General features: G+C 51.4%; 1 protein-coding gene across 5 annotated transcripts; it reads left to right on the forward strand.

The window, feature by feature from the left end:
- The first annotated feature begins 1931 nt into the window (after nucleotides 1–1931).
- On the forward strand, nucleotides 1932–20859 carry WNT10B (Wnt family member 10B). Of its 5 annotated transcripts, none has more exons than XM_082206012.1 (5): nucleotides 1932–2138; nucleotides 4366–4519; nucleotides 10206–10468; nucleotides 16712–17046; nucleotides 19226–20859. In XM_082206012.1, the coding sequence occupies exons 2-5, from the start codon at nucleotides 4455–4457 to the stop codon at nucleotides 19682–19684; spliced, it is 1122 nt and encodes a 373-aa protein (XP_082062138.1). In that variant the 5' UTR covers nucleotides 1932–2138; nucleotides 4366–4454; the 3' UTR covers nucleotides 19685–20859. The 5 variants fall into 5 exon arrangements, with proteins under 5 accessions (XP_082062138.1, XP_082062135.1, XP_082062136.1 ...); XM_082206009.1 differs by lacking the exon at nucleotides 1932–2138 and adding an exon at nucleotides 2678–2952; XM_082206010.1 differs by lacking the exon at nucleotides 1932–2138 and adding an exon at nucleotides 3298–3470.
- Nucleotides 20860–22443: the final 1584 nt, after the last annotated feature.

Here is a 22443-nt window from a genome sequence, read left to right on the forward strand (position 1 = left end):
TCCTTTCCCTTCCTCCCCCACAACAAACACTCTGTGAGGTGAGTGGGGCTGAGAGACTTCAGAGAAGTGTGACCGGCCCAAGGTCACCCAGCAGCTGCATGTGGAGGAGCGGAGACGCGAACCCAGTTCACCAGATTATGAGACTACCGCTCTTAACCACTACACCACACTGGCTAATCAAACCTCCACAATAAGTATTGTGCAAGCAACTCAGGGTGAAAGCTCAATATAGGTCATATGGACAAGCCCTAGTTCAGCATCCTTTCCCACAATGGCCAGATAGATGTCTCTGAGAAGCCCCATGGGTAGCACATCAAGGTAGTGGCTGTCCCCAGCATCAGTTATTCAGTGGTATACTGCATCTGAACATGGGTGCTCCATATAATGTCATTATTGGGAGCCCCGATAGACCTATCTGGTTCCAATGCCCACCCATCAAATCATTTAATGGCCATCACAACATCGTGTGACAACCTGCCAAGCTTGGGGGTGGGGGCAGTGGACTTGCAAATTTCAACCCAGTGGCCTTTTGTTGTGGTAGATCCTTGGTGGTGAGAGAATGCACTCTGCACATTCTCAACAGCACTCTTCTCATGTCCCAGGCCCTTCTCGTGTCCTTCCACCCCCCAGCTTCCAAAACAGGTTCTCTGGGGGAGTCCTGGCCAGGATTCAGAGCCAGCCTTCCTTTCTGAACCCCAGAGCAAAGGCAAGAGCCGAGAACGTGTTGGCTCGTTCCCAGCCTCATGTTCAACTTCTAACCCTCCAGACCTCAGTCATCTTCCTCCCAGAGACGGAAATAGAACCCGAGACTAGGCCTGGCGCCCAAAGCCTGGTGGTCACCCACCCCCGGAGAGAGGGATAGCCCGTCCGCCGCTCCATCCCACCCTCAGCGCCTCACCTTCCCCTCCGACTGACTCATACATAATCGTCCCCTGCAGCCAAGATAAACGGGCGGGGAGAAAGCAGGGCGGACGCGAGGAAGGAACCGCTGTGAGCTGTGCAATTGCATCCGAGCGCCTCGCGCGCCGCCCCTGCCGCAGTCAGGGAAGGTCCCGGCTCCCGGGAACGGGCACAGGCAAAGCCCACCGAGCCTGCGGATCAGGCGACCCCACCCTGGAAAGTCCCTCTCTTGCACGCGAGTTGGGCTCGCGGAGCCGCGCGCCAGGGCGGGAAGGAAGCGGCGGGCACCCCGCGGACTGGAAACTTGGGGAGTGTCCTGTGATGGATGGCAGCAAGCAGCAACCCCGCCAGGCTGCAGGGCTCGGAGAACAGGAGTCCGGCTGGTGGTGGTGCTTTGTAGCTTCACACCCCCCCAAACCCCGCTGTGCATAATGCTCCTCTTACTTAGGGCGCCTGCTGGCTTGCGCAGCCATCCCGGTTTGCTCGCTCTGTAGGCCCCATAACCTAACACTGCAACGCGGGGGCTGGATTGTGTGCGAAGTCCTATAGGTGGGAGTTGCTCTGTGCAGGGCTGATTTATGCCTGGAGGGAAGGGTGGGAGAGGAGATCGCCGCCTTTTCCTCCCCATTAGCGATCGCCTGCGCCCCTTCCAGCTTTGCGAGCGGCCTGCCCGTGCAATAATTCGAAGGGAGCCTAACCGAGCCAAGGAAAGTCATGCAACACAGGCATCCTGTCCAAGCGCGCCTTGCAATTGAAGCGCAAGCCGTGCATGCTTGCTCTCTGCAAGGCAGCTCACCCGACGTGCAGCCCGATCTTGCTTAGAGTTAGGTTCGCAATGTCTACATCGCATCGCGCTGCTATTATCCGACGTGGCCTCGGAACCAACCCGCCTTTGGGGCGCTCGCTCGCTGCGTGGCGGACCGTCTAACTTACGCTACCGACTGGCTCAGCAGCACTTCCGTCTACTCGGAGTCCACGCGCCACCCGGGACAACGCGCTAAAGAGGGGCTCCACCCCCCCCGCCCCGAACATGTCTCAGTTCTTCGTGCAGCAATGCAATTCAATCTGAGAAGGAGCGCCCGGGTTGATGAACGACCTTGCAACACCTCTAGACCAGGAACTCAGTACAGTATTGGGGGAGCGAAGATAAAGGTTTAAATGCTTGGCCAACAATCAAATTTCTCCAGGCCAATCGATGCTGCCTCTCCTCCCGTGGGGCTAAATAGGAGGAACCATAGGTAACATTCTCCCAAGAATATAACGGGGTTGCAGTTAAGTGTCGTGCATGCCGCATTTATGAAAGGGATACCCATTCAGTTGCGGGGCATTAGGCTCTCGAGATGGAGCCCCCCTCCCGGCTTCACAGCGTTGGGACTCCAATTCCCATCAGCCCCAAGCCAACATTGGCAATGGTGAGGGATGGTGGGAGTTGCAGTCCGGCAATTTCTGAAGGGCCTCCCTGTGTTTGGGAAAGGGGAATTGCGGGATCCTAAACCACAAAGTTACAGAATTGTAGCCCAACCAACTACCTATCTCAACACACGGTGTCCCATCCAATTTGAAACCATACCGGACCCTGCTTAGCTTCGCACAGAGGCTAGCAGTTTTATTGCTGCAATGCTGCAACCTTTCCGGGGCTTATCTTTGAAGACTGGCTAGAGTCCCGAACGCGCCCGGCTCCTGTTTTTGGGGTGGTGCACCTGCTCTCTCCTTTTCGTAACACCCGGGGGCTAGTTGGGAGGGGCGGGTGCGTCGTTCTGCCTTGGGGCTGTGCGCGCTCCCCGCGTGCGGTGTGCGTGTGCTGGACTAGATGGCCTTTGGATCTCTCTTTCCTGCCGCGCGGTTTCCCACCCGCCCCCAGGAAAAGCGGGGGGGGGGGGAGGAAGCGAGGCCGACCCACGCGAGCGTGTGGGGCTGGGACGCCCGAGGCAGGAGGGACGGCAGCGGAGCCTGCTAGGAAAAGGGGAGTGGAGACATGAAACCTGCCAGCCGGCTGCAGAAGCGCCCGAGCAGATCGTCCGGACGGAGGGAGAAAAAAGGCCGGCGCGCGAGGTTAGAGGAGGAACGAGAGCGAAGGGCGGGCGGGGGGCGAAGGAAGGAGAGGGAATCAAAAGAACCGAACAGAAACTTTCCTCTGCTCTAATCCTCTCTATGCATCTGCGGGAAGGCAACCTGTAGAGGCTTGAAAGCAGGGAGAGGCTAGGATCCAGTGGTTGGGATCCAATCGCTCAGGGGAGACGGGATCGGGGTTTGGGGCGCCCGGACGCCTGGGTTCTCTCCGGTGGAAGGCGGGCGGCGGGGGTGCGGGCGGGCGGGTCGCCTCCTGGTCAGCCGAGGAGCTGCGGGAGAAGGTGGGGTCCGCGCTTTGCGCCTGGGGAGAAGAGAGGCGCCGCGCGCGGCCCGTGGGACCCACGGCGGGCTGGCGTTCACGCCCGTGGGTGTGGGCACTGGAACCGCACCCGAACTGAACAGCTGCTTCCCGGCTCCAGCTGCCCCCGGATGGGGAGGGGAAAACCTCGCCCAGGCGAGGCTCCCGCGGCCGCGGAGAGAGGGAGAGGGAGAAGGGGCAGGTAGATGAGCGAGAGAAGAGGGACGAGAGGGGAGGGGATTCCGGGCTGCCACGGTAAGCTTGGGGCAGGCGGAGAAGGAAGGGCGCGCGCTCTCCTCGGTTGCGGGAAGGCAGGTCTGCTGGGGGGGGGGGACGGGACTGTGAGCTGTTCCCGCATAAGCTGGGGATCTGGGGTCACTGTGTTTGAAGCCATGCCGCTAGGTTCAACGTAGCCTGACCATCCTTGCCCTCACCTGTATCTTTAATTAGGGCCAGACAGGCAGAAATTCAACTGATAGTGCTCTATCTCCATAATGGAGTATTGGATTTCTGCCGCTCTTTCACGCTGGAGGGGGCAAGGGGGCTTTTGGCAATCCTAGGTCAGTGCCCCGTTGTAAATGTGTGTGTGTGTGTTGAGAACTGGGTTGCCTTTCCAGCTGCAGGAAGGAATTTGTGGGAGGAAAATAATTGCTGAAGCTTGAGCTTCTTTCTGACCTGTGCTGCTATTATTATTACTATTACTAATTGAATTTATATACCGCCCTATACCCGCAGGTCGCTCTTCCTCCTCCCAAGTTCATACCCAGCATAGCCCTTGAAACTTGATTGCAGTAGGTGGGATGGAGATGGCAGAGCTTGAGTAGAATGAATTGAGGGAGCTTCTGTCAGGAGCTGTGCTCACATGGCTGCCTCTTTACTTTTTGTATTGATCCCTTTAGCTGCTGCCATTTAAAAAATGCTTTAAACTACGGGGAGGCCATGATTCAGCTCATATTTTGGGGTAGGCGAAGGAGTCAGGGGCTGGGGAAATGACCCTTATTCCTCCAAGGGAATCAGGAGGACGTTGGGAAAGGGCTATCGGCTCGCTTCCCCCCTGCCCACTTCCCACCCCACTTACTTACTGTCTCTTATTCCAGAACCGTCCTCCTTCTGCCCCGCTTGGGAGGGCCATGAGGGAGAGGGTGACCTCCAGCCAAACTAGAGAGCAGCCCGGTCAGAGCTTGGCATGGCTCCAATGAGCCCCTGTGTGGCCACTTGTCTCTTTGCTGCCTGCCTCTGCCTTTGGAGAGGGTAAGTGATTCACTGAGGTGCGGTGCTGTGGTGGTGGGAATGGAGCTGTCCCAGAAATTGCTGCCCCTGTCCTGCTGGGGATACTGAACAGCCAGGAGAATGGCACTGGTGTGATTATGTGGGGCTAATGAGGGCCCCTGGTGTGGAAGGGCATTTATCTGCCCAGTTGGCATCATGCTTGCTTCTTCATTACTACATCAGTGCGCAGCAAGCAATATGCCAAGGACAAACTGTACAGCTGTAGCCTCTCCCCAGTCAACTTCCTCTGTCCCTGCTTTCCCACTGGATTTTTAAAATGTGATGCCTGGATTTTCCACGAAAGCAGTGAGTTTAGAGGGTTAAAGCTGAGGGAATATGTAGGCGGAATTCCTGGAACACATTTCTGATGATCGCTGAGGACATGTCTCTTCACTCTTTTTGGATCCCGGGCCGACTTTTAACCCAAACATGCATTTGGGGACCCATTTCTTATATGCCATCTACTTGTGTGAGGATAGTGCTCCTGTTGTGCCTCAGCTTGGATCATGGCACAGCCCACCAGCTGAAGACCAGTAGCTCAGGATGAGTTAATGATGGTCTGCGTGGATTGTTTGTGATTATGAGCTGGTTCCGCACGTAATGCTAAGCCAAACTACAAACAGAGCTTGCATGCCTGCATATTCACACTAAGACATAGTTTGGCTCAGTATTACATGCAGACTAGCTCTGTGTATGGGACCAAGAGTGGTAGTTACTCCAGATTAATCCACAGCAAGAATTGTGTGCCATGTGTTTTTATATGCAAGTCAATGCTAGCTTTCACTAGATTTAAGACCAACTTAGGTATTAGGTTGGTTAAAATAGATGCCATAATAACATTGCCCAAGCTAGACCAGAGGCAGTGGCGTAGCGTGGGTTCTCAGCACCCGGGGCAAGGCAAGTAATTTGCGCCCCCTAACCCATGGATTTTAGCACTCGAGTCTCTTCCGCGCCCCCCAGATGTTGCGCCAGGTGCGGCAGCCCCCCCTGCACCCCCCACGCTACGCCTTCTCCCACCACAAGTCTTCAGGACAGCCATCCGAAGGCTGGCGCAGGGAGAAGGTCTCTCCGCCCCACCGCCAGGCTTTGGAGCAGCCTTCCGAAGGCTGGCGGCGGGAGGAGGTCTCTCCCGCCTTGGAGAGGTTCCCGCTTCCTCGAGGGGGGCCGGCCAAACGCGCCCCTCCAAATGTTGCGCCCGGTGCGGCCGGCACCCCTGGCACCCCCCACGCTACGCCACTGACCAGAGGTGAGGAATGTGAGGCCCTATTGATGTTTTTGGACTTCCAGCTCCCTTCAGCTCCAGCCAGCATGGCCTTTGATCAGGGATGATAGGAGTTGTAGTCAAGCAACATGGGGAGGGCCACACGTTGCCCATACCTGAGGTTGAGCTAAGGGAGGCAACATACTTCAGTTATGAGACACATGACATTGCAGGTCCCTTCCAGGCTCAGACCCTAGCATCTCCAGGAGTTTGAGACAGCAGAATTCACAAAGACCCCTTTCACGAAACCTTTGGACAGAGATGGGGAAACTGTGGATCTCCAGATGCTTTTGGATGCCAACTCACCTCAGCTCCAGCCAGCACAGCTGGTGGTCAGGGAATGAGGGGAGGTGTAATTCAATAGCATATGGAGGGCCACCTCTTCCTCATCCCTGCCCTAGAGAGCTGCTGCCCATCAGAGTAAACAGAACTGGGTTATGTGGGCCACTGATATGGTTAGATGTGAGGCAGCTTCATCTGTTCAAAGCGCAGGCTGGCTCGGTTCATTTTCTCTTGCAGATTGAGGGCTTACAACTCAGGAGCTAGAAGAGAGAAAAGGAGTGTTAGGCAGTGCGACCTGTGCGTCAGAGGTGGCACGGGTCTCTTCTAAACCTCCAAGAGTCAAACATTCTCTATGACTAGGTGGGGTGTGAGAGAGTCATTACCTGCAGGCATTTCTCTACTCGTTGTAGATGACCAAGCAAGGGGCTGAGCACAAGCTTATGCTAATATGTGCTGGAGGGTCTCAGCTGGACAGCAGCTGAACGAGTGGACACCTGTGCATGGAATGAGAGTTTCTTCCTCTGAGGGGGTAGTGCTAATGGGCTATCCCCGTCTTGACCACATGAGGTAGTGATGACCACCAATTTGGATTGAAATAATTATAATAACAATATTTCTATATTGTTTATATTTTTAAGAGGGGGGAATCTCAAAGTGGTTTGCAGCTTTGAAAGAGGATTAGAGAGATTCAGGGAGGATAAGGCTCTTAATGCCTCAGAGTCCTGATGGATCTATTACCTCTGGGCTCAGAGTCATGCTGGGGAACCGAAGTGGGAGAGGACCATTGCAGCCATCTTCTGCTTGTAGTCTTCCCAGAGGTGTCTGGGTGAACTGCGTGGGAACAGAGCGCTGGACTAGAGAGGCCTTTGGCCTGGATCCAGCGGGGCTGCTGTTATGTTCTTATGCTCAGATGCTTTGAGGACGCTTCACGTTCACGAAAGGAGATGGTATCGCAGCCCTTTGGAAACTGATTCATCGCGGTTTGCATTTTTTGTAGCCTTGCTTTATCAGATGTGTATGCGGACTGAGGGCTGTGCTCGCACTGACACAGCAGCATATAGACATAAAGTGTACGTTGACATAACATGCCAGCAACGCCTGCCTTTTTGGGTGGTGTGTCATTGGCATGTTGTGTAACATGGGTGGAAGCGTTATGCATTCCCAGAGTGGCTTGGGAACAGCCACAGCAGAGGCAGCTACCATGCCACTACAGGCAATATGTAAAACCAGGGCGGGGTCCTTTCAGGTGTTGCTGGACTCCAGCTCCCATCACCCCCAACCATTGGCCATGCTGGCTGAGGCTGATGGGAGCTGGAGTCCACCAGCATCTGGAAGGCCACAGCTTCCTCATTCCTGATGCAAAGTGACCCTGAGAGATGTTTTGGAGATGTAGGCTCTTATCTGTGAATCAGTGAAGATCGCCCCAGGCCACAATCAGCCAGGCACAGTACAGTTCTAAGCATGTTTACTCTGATGTAAATCCCACCAAATTTAACAAGGCTTATTCCCAAGTACCTAAGCACATTATTGCAGCAGCCCAGCACAATCCTATGCACATTTACTCTTAAGTAAATTCTGCTGTTGTTTAATGGGCCTTTCCTCCAGGTTGCAGTCCCTTGCCCACTTCGCTTAGGATACTGTCAAGTGGGACTTACCTCTGAGTAAACATGCACAGGATTGCCGAGTTGGTATCTAAGCTGCAGTAGTGGTTCTTGTTGGTATAAAGGAAGGAAGGAAGGATTCACAGGTTCAAAAGAACGTCCCTCTGAGCATCATAAACTGGATGCATGTGACAGCCACAAGGGCTCAGTGTGGCAACAACCCTGCACACATGGATGACGAAATCAATTGGCCCCAATTCTGTATAGGGAGAACGTTCTATAATGTTTGACTCCCATATTTCTGTTTAGAGTATGATTAGATAGATCTATCATGTGCCCTTAGGGGCTGATTTGGTCCTCTTGTGATGAGAGGCCCTAAGGTAAGTGCCCCACTTATGGAAAACTCCTTCCCTGTGGGGCTTGTTGTGAAAAATGCTTGATGTTTGTCTGGGGTAATTTTCCAGGAGAGGGTGTGTGATCGGAGGGACTGCCACTGATCTCTCTGTGTCAGCTGGGAGCAGGAGCTGGAGCTGCAGGTGAAAACGACCTGAGGATGTCCCTCTCCACTGGGCGGTTGCTATGGTGGCCCCTTCTGATCAGGAAACTTGGCTCCATTTCCCTTTCCCACATCGACATGTCTGTGTCTGCCACTGCCGGGGTTATTCCTGCTCCTCCTTCTGTTGCCACGGAGACACCCTGTGTTAGATCTGGGAGGGGCTTCTGCCAGGGGAACATCTCCCTCCCTCCCTCCCCTCCACCCCCACCCCCTCTTTGGGTGCTGAGCCTCAGGGTGATGCTTTTGATCTTCAACCTGGCTTTCATCTAGTGCCAGTGAGGGGGGTGGGGGGGCAGGCAGGGAATTTCCCCCTGGATACTCGCCCACCCAGGTGCACTGATCTCTCCCTCAGGCAATAGAGCTGGGCTGGACTGCCACAAGGGTTTTGCACGACCCTCCACACGTGTGTGATGAAATGCATTGGCCCCGATTCTGCTTGAGGAGTGGGACCCGTCAGGTTTAGCAGAACCGCAGGAGTTGTGCTTCCTAGTCATTCCCTCTCTCCCTCCCACCTTACCTGAGAATGGAATGAAATGGAGAGGTTGTAGCGCAAAGATTGAAGTCCTAGGGGCTAAGGTGGGTTTTTCTGCATCTGGCTGAGATCAGTGGGTCAGAGAGCGGGCAGGGAGGGGGAATAGCATACATAATTCAATGAAGGAGGGAAAGGAACAATTTAACTTCATTCCCAGCTCTAAATTGGAAGCTATATATATCTGAATGTGGTGGAAAGGGAATGGATCTGTATGATTCAGGGGATAGATACAGATATGGTGGCACCCCCAAATTTCTGGCGGTGTCCACAGAATTTTGCACAGAAGCCCCTCCCCTTTCAGAGGTCTCCCCTACCCTGCATTCCTGCAAAGACGCATGGGACTGAGATCCTGGCTGATCCAGACCCTGGAGAGACCTCCTTGGAGGTAGGGGCATGATGGGGCTCCCACACGAAACCCCGTTCCCACTGAAGACATAGAGAAACCAATCCGAAGACAGCCTGTAGAGCCCCATCTCTGAGATGCCTCACCTGGACACATCCTGCCCCCCCCATCCCCACTCCATGACCCCATCCTGAGCCCTGCCTTTCTCTGCAGTTCTCTCCTACCCTCCTTTAAGCCTTGGGTACAAAGGGAGGCTGCGAAGCTGATGGGAAAGCCAAAGCCGCAGGAGCCTGTTTGGATTCCAGACAACTCTGACCCAAAGGGTCTACAGTCATAACTTGGGTTAAAGACGCTTCAGGTTGAGCGTTTTCAGGTTGCGTTCTGCGGCGACCCGGAAGTAATGGAACGGGTTACTTCTGGGTTTCGCCACTCGCGCATGTGCAGACGCTCAAAATGACGTCATGCGCAGAAGTGGCGAATTGCGACACACGCAGACACGGGTTGTGTTCTGCTCAGGATGCAAACGGGGTTCCTGAACAGATCCCGTGCACATCCAGAGGTAACACTGTACTCAGAAGGAAGGATCTGCCCAGGAGGAGGGAGAATGACCCTGCAGAGGACCTGGTAGAGACAATGGCTACATAAGTCCTTCAGTCTCCTCTGGACTTTGCTGGGTTCATAGCTCTCTTCAGAGCTCCTTAATCCTCTGGTCTCTTTGCTCCAGTTCCATTGTTGACTCCAGCTCCAGCTTCCGCATCTGGTGCTAGTGATGGACACAGGCCCAGAGAATTTGTAGATACCTCGTGCTGTTGCCCAGTTTTTTTAGGCCATTGTAGCTGATTTTGTCTAGCCAAGGACTTGTGTAGCTTACTCCATGCCCAGATGGATGGGTGTACTTTTATCTAAGGGGCACCCAATCTCCATTATGGAGCTTCCATCGTTTAGCATTCTGTTCTGCCCACTGTCTTCGCTCCTGTCTGTTATGATCTGTGGGTGAGGCAGTAAGTAGCCTCTGCCTTTCTCTCTCTCTCTCCCCTCCTCCTCTTTTGTTCCCAAAGCCAAGTCCCTGCTTAATTCCTCTGTTCTCCTACAGGATCGTGGGCCATGACTTCCTAGGCCCAAGGGTGCTGGCTGAACCTGTTCTTACCCCCAACACCATCTGCATGACCCTCCCCTGGCTGAGCCGGCGCCAGCTTGGGCTCTGCACCCGCAGCCCAGAAGCCATGGCTTCAGCTCTGCAAGGCGTCCACCTCGCCATCCACGAATGCCGGCATCAGCTGCAAGAGAGGCGGTGGGATTGCTCGGACTTGAGCAGCAGTGGCACCATGCTTCTCAACAGCGCTGTTCTGAAGAGAGGTGAGGAGCTTGAGAGGATACTTGCCGTGTGATGTGATTTGACACTTTCCTCTTCTTCTGTTGGAGTCTGTAAGCAATAAAACCAGAACTTGATTCATGCCTTGCTATCATTGCTGCACCCTCCTTCACCTCCCCACTGGCCCTCCCTCTGACTCAGTGCCCCCTTTCCCCTCTTGTGACAACAGAAATGGAGCCAAACGGTCACTACAAATGGAGGGAAAGCCAAATAAGGCCCAGGGAGTTCCAGTGGTAATTGCAAAACAGTGTGCCATGAAATCATTGCTAGCATGCCACAAGAAATAAATGAACTGGATGCAAAAGGCTATTTGAGCCAGAAGAGCCCAGTCACAGAAGAGGCTGCCTGCTGCATCCCTGTGTGATTCATCAACCAGCCTCTGCTGTGAATGGTGATTCTGCTCTGTTTTCTTTTTCTGGGGTTACTCAGGGGTACGCGGCACCAGCACCTTTTTTTCTAGGAGAAAAACACTGACTGAAAGGGTGGCACTTAGTGTAACAACTTCATGGGGAGTGGCCTTCTCGGTAGTGGCTCCCGCCCTGTGGAACGCCCTCCCATCAGATGTCAAGGAAAGAAACAACTATCTGACTTTTAGGACACATCTGAAGGCAGCCCTGTTTAGGGAAGTTTTAATGTTTGATGTTCTGTTGTGCTTTTGATTCCGTTGGGAGCCGCCCAGAGTGGCTGGGGAAATCCAGCCAGATGGGTGGGGTATAAATAATAAATTATTATTATGAAGAAAATTATTATACCAGCACCATTTTTTTCTAGAATAAAAGCACTGATCCTGCTACTTCTCTGCACTGAGTGCAGTTGGATCGTTTAATTCCGCGCGGTGCAGGATTCACAGCAGAATTTATCGCTCATCAAGGAGGCTGCACCCAGCAGCTTTGCATGTCACCCCTGGGCTTTCCTCCTTCAAATTGGGAGGCATTGCGCCAGATCACTGACACATGAAAGGCACGGCATCTGGCTCCTCTGGCGACGCACCAGCAGTTCTGTCCTGGTGTGCAAATGTGCCCTGGCTATCAAAGTGACATGTGCTTCCAGTTTTAATTTGTGGGGTGAAGGGGGTACTCCAGCTGTGTCAAGTTTGGGAAACCCTGAGCTACACCCATCATGTCAGGAGAACAGGATGTCATCATCATCATCCATTGTTCACCAGTAGTCAGGGATTCCTGGTGCTTAGACCTGATTTGCTTGACATTGTTATTCCTAATACAGTGGTACTTTGGTTTCCAAACATCTCGGAAGTCGACCGTTTTGGTTTCCGAATGCCAAAAACCTGGAAGTGACTGCTTTGGTTTTCGAATGCACCTCGGAAGTCAAACAGGAAACACTACTTCCACTGAGTGCAAGGCCTTGAAGCCTAGCTGTCGGCTGTTGAGTTTTGGTTTTCGAACGTTTTGAAGTCAAACGGTCTTCTGGAACAGATTATGTTCGAAAACCAAGGTACCACTGTACCAAATTGAGGCAGGGAGTGCCTGGTCCATGGGGTCACGAAGAGTTGGACACGACTAAACGACTAAACAACAACAACAAATCAGTAGTGGAGGGAGGTCCCATTCCCTAAACTGGCTGTGGTTGAAGTCTCTCTCCCTCAAGAGAATTCTTGGGCCAGGAGTAACAATAAATGTACCTTAAAGGTAAGAACGAGGGACGTGGGTGGTGCTGTGGGTTAAACCACAGAGCCTAGGGCTTGCCGATCAGAAGGTTGGCGGTTCGAATCCCCATGACGGGGTGAGCTCACGTTGCTCGGTCCCTGCTCCTGCCAACCTAGCAGTTCGAAAGCACGTCAGAGTGCAAGTAGATCAATAGGTACCACTCCAGCAGGAAGGTAAACGGCGTTTCTGTGCACTGCTCCGGTTCGCCAGAAGCGGCTTAGTCATGCTGGCCACATGACTCGGAAGCTGTACGCTGGCTCCCTCGGCCAATAAAGCGAGATGAGTGCTGCAACCCCAGAGTGCCGCAACTGGACCTAATGGTCAGGGGTCACTTTACCCTTTACCTTAAGGATAAGAACAGACTGGGTGGTGGTGAGAGGGCTGGCCCCAAACATGTTACTGCCTGAGGCAAAGAACAAAATGTCACCCCCTGCTCCCAAGTCCACAAAGAGAAGCTGACCGGTCTTGCATTTGAATTCAACCCTAGTGACTGTCAGGCTTCAGGAAATCTGATTCCTCCCAAGGTGGCAGCCAAGAAGCAGATAAGCAAGAACAATTCTTACCGAGTATTTTATTCAATATTCACAGAGAACATAGAAATGCCATCTATCTCAGATAATGGCGTTGCTCCGAGTAAAGTCCCACTCCCTCTGTCTCTCCTATTATACGGCATCCCTGCATTGCCTGATCAGTGCTTTCTGCCTCTGAGCTTTCTGTTCTCCTACTCTCAATGCACGCTGGGTCCTGGGAGAGGGGGGTCAGGAATGCTTTCCAAAGACACTGAGTCTGTCAGCTGTCTCTCCTCTGCCGCTGCTGCTTCTTCCTGCTGCTCTCCCAATATTTCCCAGCCTCTCCCCTCTGCAGCCCCTGAACTATGACCTTCTGCAAACACTGCTGTAAATCTATACTGTCCTCCTCCGGAAGGTGCAGGAAGGGGAGGGCAGTCCCCACCATTCCTCCTCACTCCAGCCCCTGACAGTGACTGGATGGTGTCCTGTCCCAGACCTGAGGACAATAGGCTAGTTCAAGGGGAGGGGGCTGGAGCACAGCAGGCTGTGCTGCCACTGCAGTTCTGTCCTCCCTTACCTTGCTGTCCATCTCCACACCTACTGCCTGGGATGAGCCAGTTCCCAGGGCCTGCCTCAGGGCTGGTGTGAAGAGCTAGCATCTTTGGACAGCTGCTACAATATGGCTTCTCCTGAAGCCTGCTGCCACTATGGAGGAGGAGAAGCACGAGCAACCATCTTTTTAGTCAAGTTTTAAAATTAGAATTGGGCTTGTACACCACTTGTATGTCCAGAGAAGTTGTTAGTGGGCGTTGTTGTTTACTGTTTTTTGTTGGGAGCCGCTCTGAGTGGCTGGCGCAAGCCAGTCAGATAGGTGACATCATCACTGAATAACTTTTTCTGAACAAGAGGTTTATAAATTTTCCAAGTAAATGAACGCCCGCGTGCTCTCCTATATTGATGGGGACTGGGCATCCCTTGGGGAGTTGGGCCTGCTTCACTCGGCCGATTCCCCTGAGCACTGCCCTGCCACTGTGCCCATTCCTGCTCCTTTCTGCCACTGGCTGCTCACTTTTCTTCCTGCCTTTTAACTCTAAGGCACATTTATTGTTACGACTTAATAGCTGGGTGCCAATCCTGAGTGAAGGGGTGATTTGTAGCAGATGGCTTAGCCAAAACTAAGGAAAGGGAACTCCTCCTGGTTTTCTGACTGATGCTCCTAGCCACCCTTGCCACTTACCCACTGGGGCGGGCGGACAATTGGCATCAGTAAACAGCAGATGATACTGATGCCTGCCCTCTCTGCCTGTGCAGCTGATATGGAGGAGGAGGCAGTGACCTGGTTGGTGGGACAGGGTGGTGGGAAGCATCTGAGTGCATCTTCCCAAGCACACACACACACGCCAATACACTTAGATCCTGTCTGCTCTGCCCTGCCTGCCTGCCCTGGCTCTTTCCCCTTGAACCTGCTGCAGGCACCTTTTCTTGGTTGCACCTTTCCCTGGTTGCAGATGTAGTGGCCAACACCTGACCCTAGAGGCAAGTTGGCCGGGAGCTCCTTACTTTGGTCCTCTGGATCTCTTTGATTAATTCAGCTTTGAAGGAGCCATTTCCAAATTTAAATCCAAGATCAAAGTGAGCCCCTGGGCAGGCAAGAGCTTCATCAAGCTGCAACCCTTTGCACCTGGGCTCTGAGCCTTTGCCTGGTGTGTCAAGGAGGGTGGCGATGGGAGTTTGGCCCGGCTCATCAGGATCTCAGGCAGCCTCAGATGGGAAGACGGTAGGAAAGTGAGGATCAATAACAGAAAGGCCTTGGCTGATCAAGAAACAAACCTGAAAGGTAAATCAGGATTAGTGGAGACGAAGGGCTGGATGATGGGATGATGAGGAAGAGGCTTAATTTACTTGAGGAAAGAGGGCTAATCTCCACTACAAAAGAAACCTGCATTGATTTTAAGAAAATACCAATACTGCTAAGCCTGAACAGATCAGGATCTAAGATTGCTTCCAGACGACCAGTTTAATGAGCCCTCAGCCTGATTTGTTTGTGGGGAGATTGTGTCACGTGAGTGTTAATCCCACCCTTTCCAGTGCATCCTCCCTGCCCCCATAGTCATTTTTCTTGTTGGAAAAAGTCTGATATTTTGGGGAAGCGGATATGTTTTACACAAGCTCCAAATCAGCTTTAATTGTGCTGCCTTAATTTGCTGGGGTATGACTGAATCCAGCTTGAGAATCATGACTGCCTATAAGCTCCCTAGGACTGCAACCCACATTTACCATCGAAATCCATTGGTGCTTGCTTCTGCGTGGACATGTCTAGCATTGCACTGTAGAAGATCAAACCTATACTATGGATTGGCTTATTTATAATAACCCCAGGGAACCTTGGGAATTGTAGTTCTGTGAGGGGACAGCTAGGCATCTTTCAACTCCAGGACAAACTGCCGCCTTGCAGGGTTCTTTGGGAAAACCCTGACAGTGACATAAACATGCCACTTCTAGGATCATGCACAACCCTATTTAATTTAAAATTACTAGATATTTTAAGGTGCGCCTGCCCAGCCTGAAAGATTGTGCATGGTCACAGTAGTTAGTTGCTAAAATCACGGTCACACACAACCCCAACCAGTTTAATCCCAGCCCAGCCCACGTAAAAAAACCCTTTGTGGTGGTCTGAAAATACTGGGAGATTTTGGCATCCTGCCCAGGGAAGGGCACTCTCTCGTTTTGGGTAGCTGCTGACATTCTAACTTGGCATACGAATGGCATTACTAAGATGATGTTCTCAGCTGATCTAAGCATGGCTCTATATACACTGTGACCTCACCGCACAAGCACAGAATTTAATCCTGAAAAGCTCTGCTTTCTGTTTTTGGACTCTTCCAGATGATATGTTATTGAGCATTAGTTTGCTGACAAGATTAGACAACAATGGCTGTTTAATGAGCATTTATTCTGATTTGTTTGCGGGGAGGTTAGATGATGTTGCATCAAAGCAGCCGTTATCCTACATTTTTTGGTGCTTTCCCCCATCACTTTCCATGTCTCAAAAAGTCCAGCCTTCTAGAGCAGATGTTCTGCCGCTCAAGACCTCCCAATCAACTATAATTGCACAACTTGAATTTGCTGGTGTGACTAAAAAATAAAAAAAGTAAAGTTCCTAGCCCTCGTGACTGTGAAAGGATTAAAACTGGGTGGGTAATACCTGAGGATATCACAGAAGCCAGACAATGAGGGATTGAGCAGGAATTCTAGTGGCTAAAGAAGGAGTGTTTTGCATAGCTGTTTCTGTTACTTTCCTGCCCTGAATAGAATAAGGAAAAGAAATGATGAGAAATTAGCAATTATGTGCAGAATGTTTGACTAGATTTGTACCAGATGCAGAATTTGTCTATCTTGGTTCAAGTTCTGGATTAGCTTAATCCTGGATCTATGTGTGTGGCAGGGATGGCAGTAGTGGTAGTGCAGCGTACAGGCAGCCCTGATTTCAGAGGTCACACAATGAGACGAGAGATGAGTCAGTCCCTTTGCTGGAAAAGCCTTTCAGTGCTACAGCCCGGGGTGTGGAATGCTCTCTCCAAAGAGGCTCACCTGACAACTATGTCAGGACCTTTTTTCTGTGCCAGATAAAGACCTTCTCTTTCTCCCAGGCCTCCTATACCAAACACTAGGTATTTAAAAACCATTTCCCCTCGTTGGGTTTTAGTGCTTTTTTTAAAAAAAAATGCTTCCATGTGGATTTCTGCTGGTTTTACGTTACTTTTGTGCTGGTTGCAGCTTTTGCATCAATTGTGTTTTCCATCTGCATGTAACTGATTTTAAATTTGTGAACCTCTCAGAGGACATGGTTGGTCAGCGGTATATAAATGTCACAAATAAATAAATCAACATGACTGTTGGACACACACATGCCCAAAATGTGCAGGGCTAGATATATAGCCAGGCATCCTTTCTCTCCACCAGTCTCCTTGCAAATGCTTCCTCGCTTGGTTATTTGAGCTGCCCTCCAGCTGCATCTCCAACTCACCCTCTTCCTTCCTCTGTGTCCCCACAGGCTTCCGGGAAAGCGCCTTTGCCTTCTCGCTGCTGGCAGCTGGGGTGACCCATGCAGTAGCTACAGCCTGTAGCCTTGGGGAGCTCCAGAGCTGTGGTTGCGCTGGGCAAGGCACCGAGAACCAGAAGCTGAAACTCAGCCAGCTGCAGACCCTGAGCCGCGGCAAGGCCTCCTTGTGGGGGGAGCCTGGCCCCCAGGACACCTGGGAGTGGGGGGGCTGCAGTGCAGACTTTGACTATGCCCAGAAATTTGCCCGGCATTTCTTGGACCCTCGAGGGAAACCGCGCGATGCTCACGCACGGATGCAGCTCCACAGTCACCGCGTAGGCAGAAAGGTAGGAGGCATCCCTGGGGCAGGGCTTTGCTAGCCAGAGTATCTGCTGTAACTAAAGGGCTGGGCTGGAGTTAGCAGGGAGAAAGGGTCCCCCACGGGGCTGGATTCCTGAAGGTCTACGCACGCTTTTGTGTTGGCAGCAGTAAGCAGGCAAGTACATACATAATCCGGTATGCAGTGCGTTATGTGGCACCCTCAGGATTCATGTTGCAAGCCTGCAGCGCTCATGATTATGGATCAATCAGCTGATGGTCTGTGCAGGCAAAAATGGGTCACCCAATGTCATTGTGGCAGGTGGGATCTCCTAGGAATCCCACTGTTTAACTGTATTTAAATAACCAAATTTGAGTTGGAAGGATTAGCGTGCAGTATTGTTCCCAGATTTGTTCCTGTTCTCTTCTCGAAGACTCTTTGTGGGCACTAGGGGGCTGTAGTGTGCAGGATCCTGGCACAGACATGAAGTAAAGGTCCGGGTGACTCACCGCCTGAACTTCCAATATAGAACTTGAAGGGCAGGGCACCACTGGAACCCTGACTTTTTGTGGATGCAGATAAGCGGCATTCCTCTATTCTTATGTCGCTATGGCAAATGCAACAGATGTTTGGTCCACTACCTCCCAAGGGAGTCTGTTACACACACACACGCAAAATTGTATAATGTTTTGCATAATGTTTCAGTGCTGAGGTTGTACATAAAGACTGAATAGTTTTATTTTTAACAAAGCTAAATTGGTAAGACTAACAGCAGAATAAAGTTTACCCTATCCTGAAGGTAGGGATTCCCTCCCTGTAGGAAAAGATGCATTTTCTGAGATGGAAAACATCGTGAGCTTTGTGTACCCCGAAGATGCAATAACCCCACAACATTCAGAAGGACATCCTGAAAGGGTGTTGTGTGATTGTGTGATTCAAGAGAGAAACAGATGCATAAGAACATGAGAAGAGGCTACTGGATCAGGCCAGTGGCGCATCTAGGCTAGCATTCTGTTCTCACTGTGTTCAGTTGCCTGTGGGAAACCAGCAAGCAGGATTCAAGCCCCAGAACTCTCTCCCCTCCTGCTGTTTCCAGCAACTGGTTCTGCAGCCTCCGCCTCCCCACGCAGCTGGGAGAGCTAGGAATTCGGAAGCATTGCTGGAGGTAAAGCATAGCATCATTGCTTGTAGTCATCAATAACCCTCTCCTCCATGAATTTGTCTAATCTTGTTTTATAGCCATTCAAGTTGCACACACAGAGCTGCCCTCTATGCACTGGCTGCCCCCCAAAAAAGAATAGTAAAGAAAAAATGAGTTAGATGAAATAGTTATAGATTGTTGTGGTGATTCAGAGATTTAATCGGAAATCAAACTGGATTTGAGTTGGCTGGTGTCTCTGGTACCGTCTCTTTCCCTGCAGCAGGAAGCGCCTCCATTTTTGTGTTGTGATGTGATTAGATGCTGGAGAAGATTTTTTAATAGATATTAACCTTCCTCCCTCATGTTTGTGAGTTCAGCAGAGTGCTATCCCATTGCAGCTTAAAGGGAAGCTTTAAGCTTTTAAGGCAGACTGTATTTTCCTGGTATTGACCCCTCCCCCCCTTAACCATCACATAAACCCTTGTAAAATGTAAAAATAACATTTATTCACTTAGTGTGCTTCTTGAAGAGTAACAGATACAGTACAGCAACTTTGTTCAAGTAAGCTTAAAATGGTAATTCGTAAGTTGTATTTAAGTCTCACTTAAAAATGGAGTCTGAGCTTAGCAGACATAGGAGCCAACTACTAGGGGCCAAGGGGTTTTCATCCCCCCCATAAAATATTTGAGGGGGCCGCCCCCCCCAAGTTGATGGGCATTGCCATTCAAATGATGTGCGTGCACCACATCATGTGATCAAATATGCAGGGCAGGGCTTAACTGCCCCCCAATTCAAGTTGGCACCCCTGTTGGCAGATGTTCTCACATTGCTGGCATGCTGGAGAAGAGGCAGGGAGGAGGTTGTATAACGACACACACTTCCTTTCAGGGCACAAGGGAAACGATCTCAGAGTTCTCTCTAGGAAATTTACAGGAAAGCTCTGTCAGCCTCAGCCCCTTGTTGCCCCTGTCTGGCAAAACAGGAATTGTTGATGCGACTGCAATACCCCACGTTTTCCTGCAGCTAATGCTTTGTTCTTGTCCCTTTCCCACCCCGTCCTTGGCAGGTTGTGTCAGAGCTGAGCCAGCGAAGATGTAAATGCCACGGCCCCTCAGGGAGCTGCCAGTTCCGGACCTGCTGGTTGGCAGCACCCGATTTCCGCCGTGTGGGCTCTCACCTGAGGGAGCGAATGGACCACGCCATACTCTTGCGGCCGCACAACAGCAACTCGGGGGCCTTCCGGCCCCGCCTCCAGCGCTCACGCTTGGCTAAGCACCTCATCTTCTACGAACCCTCGCCTGACTTTTGCGAGCCTGACCCCAGCCTGGGCTCGCCGGGCACCCATGGCCGCCCTTGCACTAAGGGCAGCGTCCGGCCCGACGGCTGCAGCAGCCTGTGCTGCGGCCGGGGCCACAATGTGCTGCAGGAGGTCCATGCCCAGCGTTGCCACTGCCGCTTCCACTGGTGCTGCCACGTGGAGTGCGAGGAGTGCCCTGCCACAGAATGGGTGAACGTCTGCAAGTGACGTGGAGCGAGGCCCTGTCCTCCCAGAGACCTTGCTACATGGGGCATGGCAGCATGGCGCGGGCCTGGCGCCATGTGCCAATGAGCTGCTTTTGAAGGGCACCTCGTTTCAGGGGAGCCAGCACCCCACGAGACTAGGCCTTCCGCGGAACATGCTTACTGTGGTTCTTCTGCCACATCCCAAACATGCCTCTCCTAACACCATGACAGGAAGGATTTGCTGCAGTGTGGAAACACACGTACAAATGGATGGATCGCAGATGGATTTCTAAGCCCAGCATGGAAGCTGTAGCCTTCCGTCGGCCTGTTTCCCCATGGTGGTGCCAGACTCTCTGTGCATAGTGCCTTGTTGTATGATGAACTGCCACCCAAGGATTATTTGGGGGTTGGTGGCGGCGAGGAAGCAGGCATGACATGGTGAAGGCTTTGTGTCCCAGTGTGTTGCTCTTCAAATACCTGTTGTGGGGGAGACACCTAACATTATAGGCATCAGGGCTGACACAGGTGAGTGCAAAGAATGAGTTGTGGGACCCCAGCTGGGCTGCTGGTCGTTTCAGAGCCCCAGTGCAGCCAATGGAAGGGGCTGGGACACTGAAAGGCTGTGTGTGCATTGCCAGCTTAACACACAGCTAGGTCTCTCAGTTCGGATTGAAGCTAGTTTGTGGGGGAATGCATTGAAACACAGTAGTATCCCATGAGAAAGAGTGGGATACATAGGATTGCGGGTCATGTTGTGTTGTGTCCACTGCTTCCCAAACCAGAGATGGGAGTGCACTGGATGCAGAGTAAACGGGAGTGTGTGCACAGCCTAAACATTTGTTTAGGGTGGCGTGCGCATGTGCATGCGTGTGGCAGGCATAAGAAGCTCAGACTGTCCTTTTAGGAGGCAAAATGTACAGACAGGTTTGCAACTCTTGCAGTCGTTTGGAACAGCAGCGGCAACCAACCCAGCAAAAGCACGACCAGCAAAATGACAGTGGGGTGTCATACTGCAGGGTTAATTTATTCTTTTGCTTTGTTACTGAAGTGTGTTTGTGAAGCCATTTCATATGGCTAATGGAGGTATAACATTATCCTGGGGAGCTGCACCTTTCCACTGGCCCAACGTCCGTTGGTTTTGTAGACCTCTGTGGGTTTTTGTGTGTGGTACATGTCAGCCGTAGCTGGCTCAATTTATTTTGCTGCCCTGGGTGAAAGTTCTGTTTGCCCCTCCACACTTGCACCTCGTGTAGTATGAAGGGGAGACTTCGGTGTAAAACAACAACACCTTTTGACCACCTTCCAACCTTGTCCCCACAGCTGGTTCTCTATAGAACGAGGGCAAGTAGGGACTGTATACAAAACCTAAACATCTGTTTACCCATAACACACCAATGCCTTTAAGAACACAGGTAGGCACAGAAATTCAAATCCACAGACACATTAATGCAATTAAAAAAACAAAACAAAAAAACCACAAATCATAATTTTACAAAATCAGTTCAATTGGCATTCAAAACCTAAAAGATATGTATTTTATTTATTTATTTATTTATTTTAATGAGAGATTCTTACCCTACAGGAAATCAAAGAAGTCCATTTTCCAAAGTCAGGCTCTGAAGTCTGGGAGCAACCTGCATGAGGCCAGTACACACCTTTTCCTGAAAACAAGGAAACAGGAACATACGGCCCATTGCAACAGACAGACTCCCAAAAAGAAAGCTCTGAATTTTAGACTGGATCTGAATTTTGAATAGCAGTTACCCCCATGGTATATTCATTTATACATGAGCGTGTGTATGTGTGGCATGGAAGATGTTCACATTTGTATGTGACCTTGGCTATGCAGCTTTTGTGTATTGAGCGAGATAAACACCTGTTGCTGTGTATCCTATAGGTGTGATGTGCAATGTGACAGAGTATGTACCTGTCTGTGTTAGAAACAAGGTGAGGTACCAGCTTTAATCCTATCCTGCAACATGAGACCCACTTTTTCAAAAAAAGAGAGACCATTATATATTCATCTTTGTCTTGTTCTTTAAAAACATGTTTTACGAAATGGCAGTTCTTCTGCTGGCGTTACCTTAGGCTGCGGCATGACTCAGTTTTGTTTGTCAACCCCCAGACAATATTCTATGTCACATAATCTATGTTTGTAGATTAATGTACACAATGGATTTCTGCCATGTTTAAAATCTAAATACCATACCTAAAATCCTATCCATAATAAGTGTCTGGAGATAAGTAATACTGTCAGGGTTACTTCCAGATCCTAGCTCACAAAGGATCACGCTAGCCAGCGGTTGTTGATTAAAAGTCTTTATTGAGTTACAGTCTCCATTCTTGAGCTGCTGCGTGCAACCCTACGCCTTATGCTTAGGTCGGCGAAGCTCCTTCTGAGTCTCCGCCCCTTGCGCACCAACTTAATATCCTAGCCCTGCTCCACCTTTTCCGCCTGACAGTTCTCCTCTGGGTCCCTCTGCCCCCCTGGGTCTCTCCCTTCCGGGATTCTTCTGACGCTGACCCCCCTGACTCCCCTGTCTCCTTGCGCCGGGCTTTAGGACCTGGCTCTCTTTCCGGGCTGCCTACTGCGCCACCTTCCTGTGCATTTGAACTTGGCGCGCGCGCCCAACCTTCCACTTTCCGTCTAACCGTCACTTCGCTCCCCGATGAAGGTGTGGCCACTCCTGACTCGTGCCCTCCCTCCTGTTGTGAGCTGCCAGCGCTAGTTCCCAGGCGCTCTTCCTCTTCCCTACTCTCTGGCGGTGACGTAGGTCCCGA

The sequence above is a fragment of the Podarcis vaucheri genome, assembly GCF_965113315.1.
Source record: "Podarcis vaucheri genome assembly, chromosome: 2".
NCBI classification, from domain to species: Eukaryota; Metazoa; Chordata; class Lepidosauria; order Squamata; family Lacertidae; genus Podarcis; species Podarcis vaucheri.

What these genes read in the sequence shown, in the direction of transcription:
- WNT10B (XM_082206012.1), top strand. Translation starts at nt 4,455, where the DNA reads ATGGCTCCAATGAGCCCCTGTGTGGCCACTTGTCTCTTTGCTGCCTGC. An exon ending in TGCCTCTGCCTTTGGAGAGG is followed by an intron (nt 4,520 to 10,205) that starts GTAAGTGATTCA and finishes GTTCTCCTACAG; the next exon opens with GATCGTGGGCCATGACTTCC. An exon ending in GTCACCGCGTAGGCAGAAAG is followed by an intron (nt 17,047 to 19,225) that starts GTAGGAGGCATC and finishes CGTCCTTGGCAG; the next exon opens with GTTGTGTCAGAGCTGAGCCA.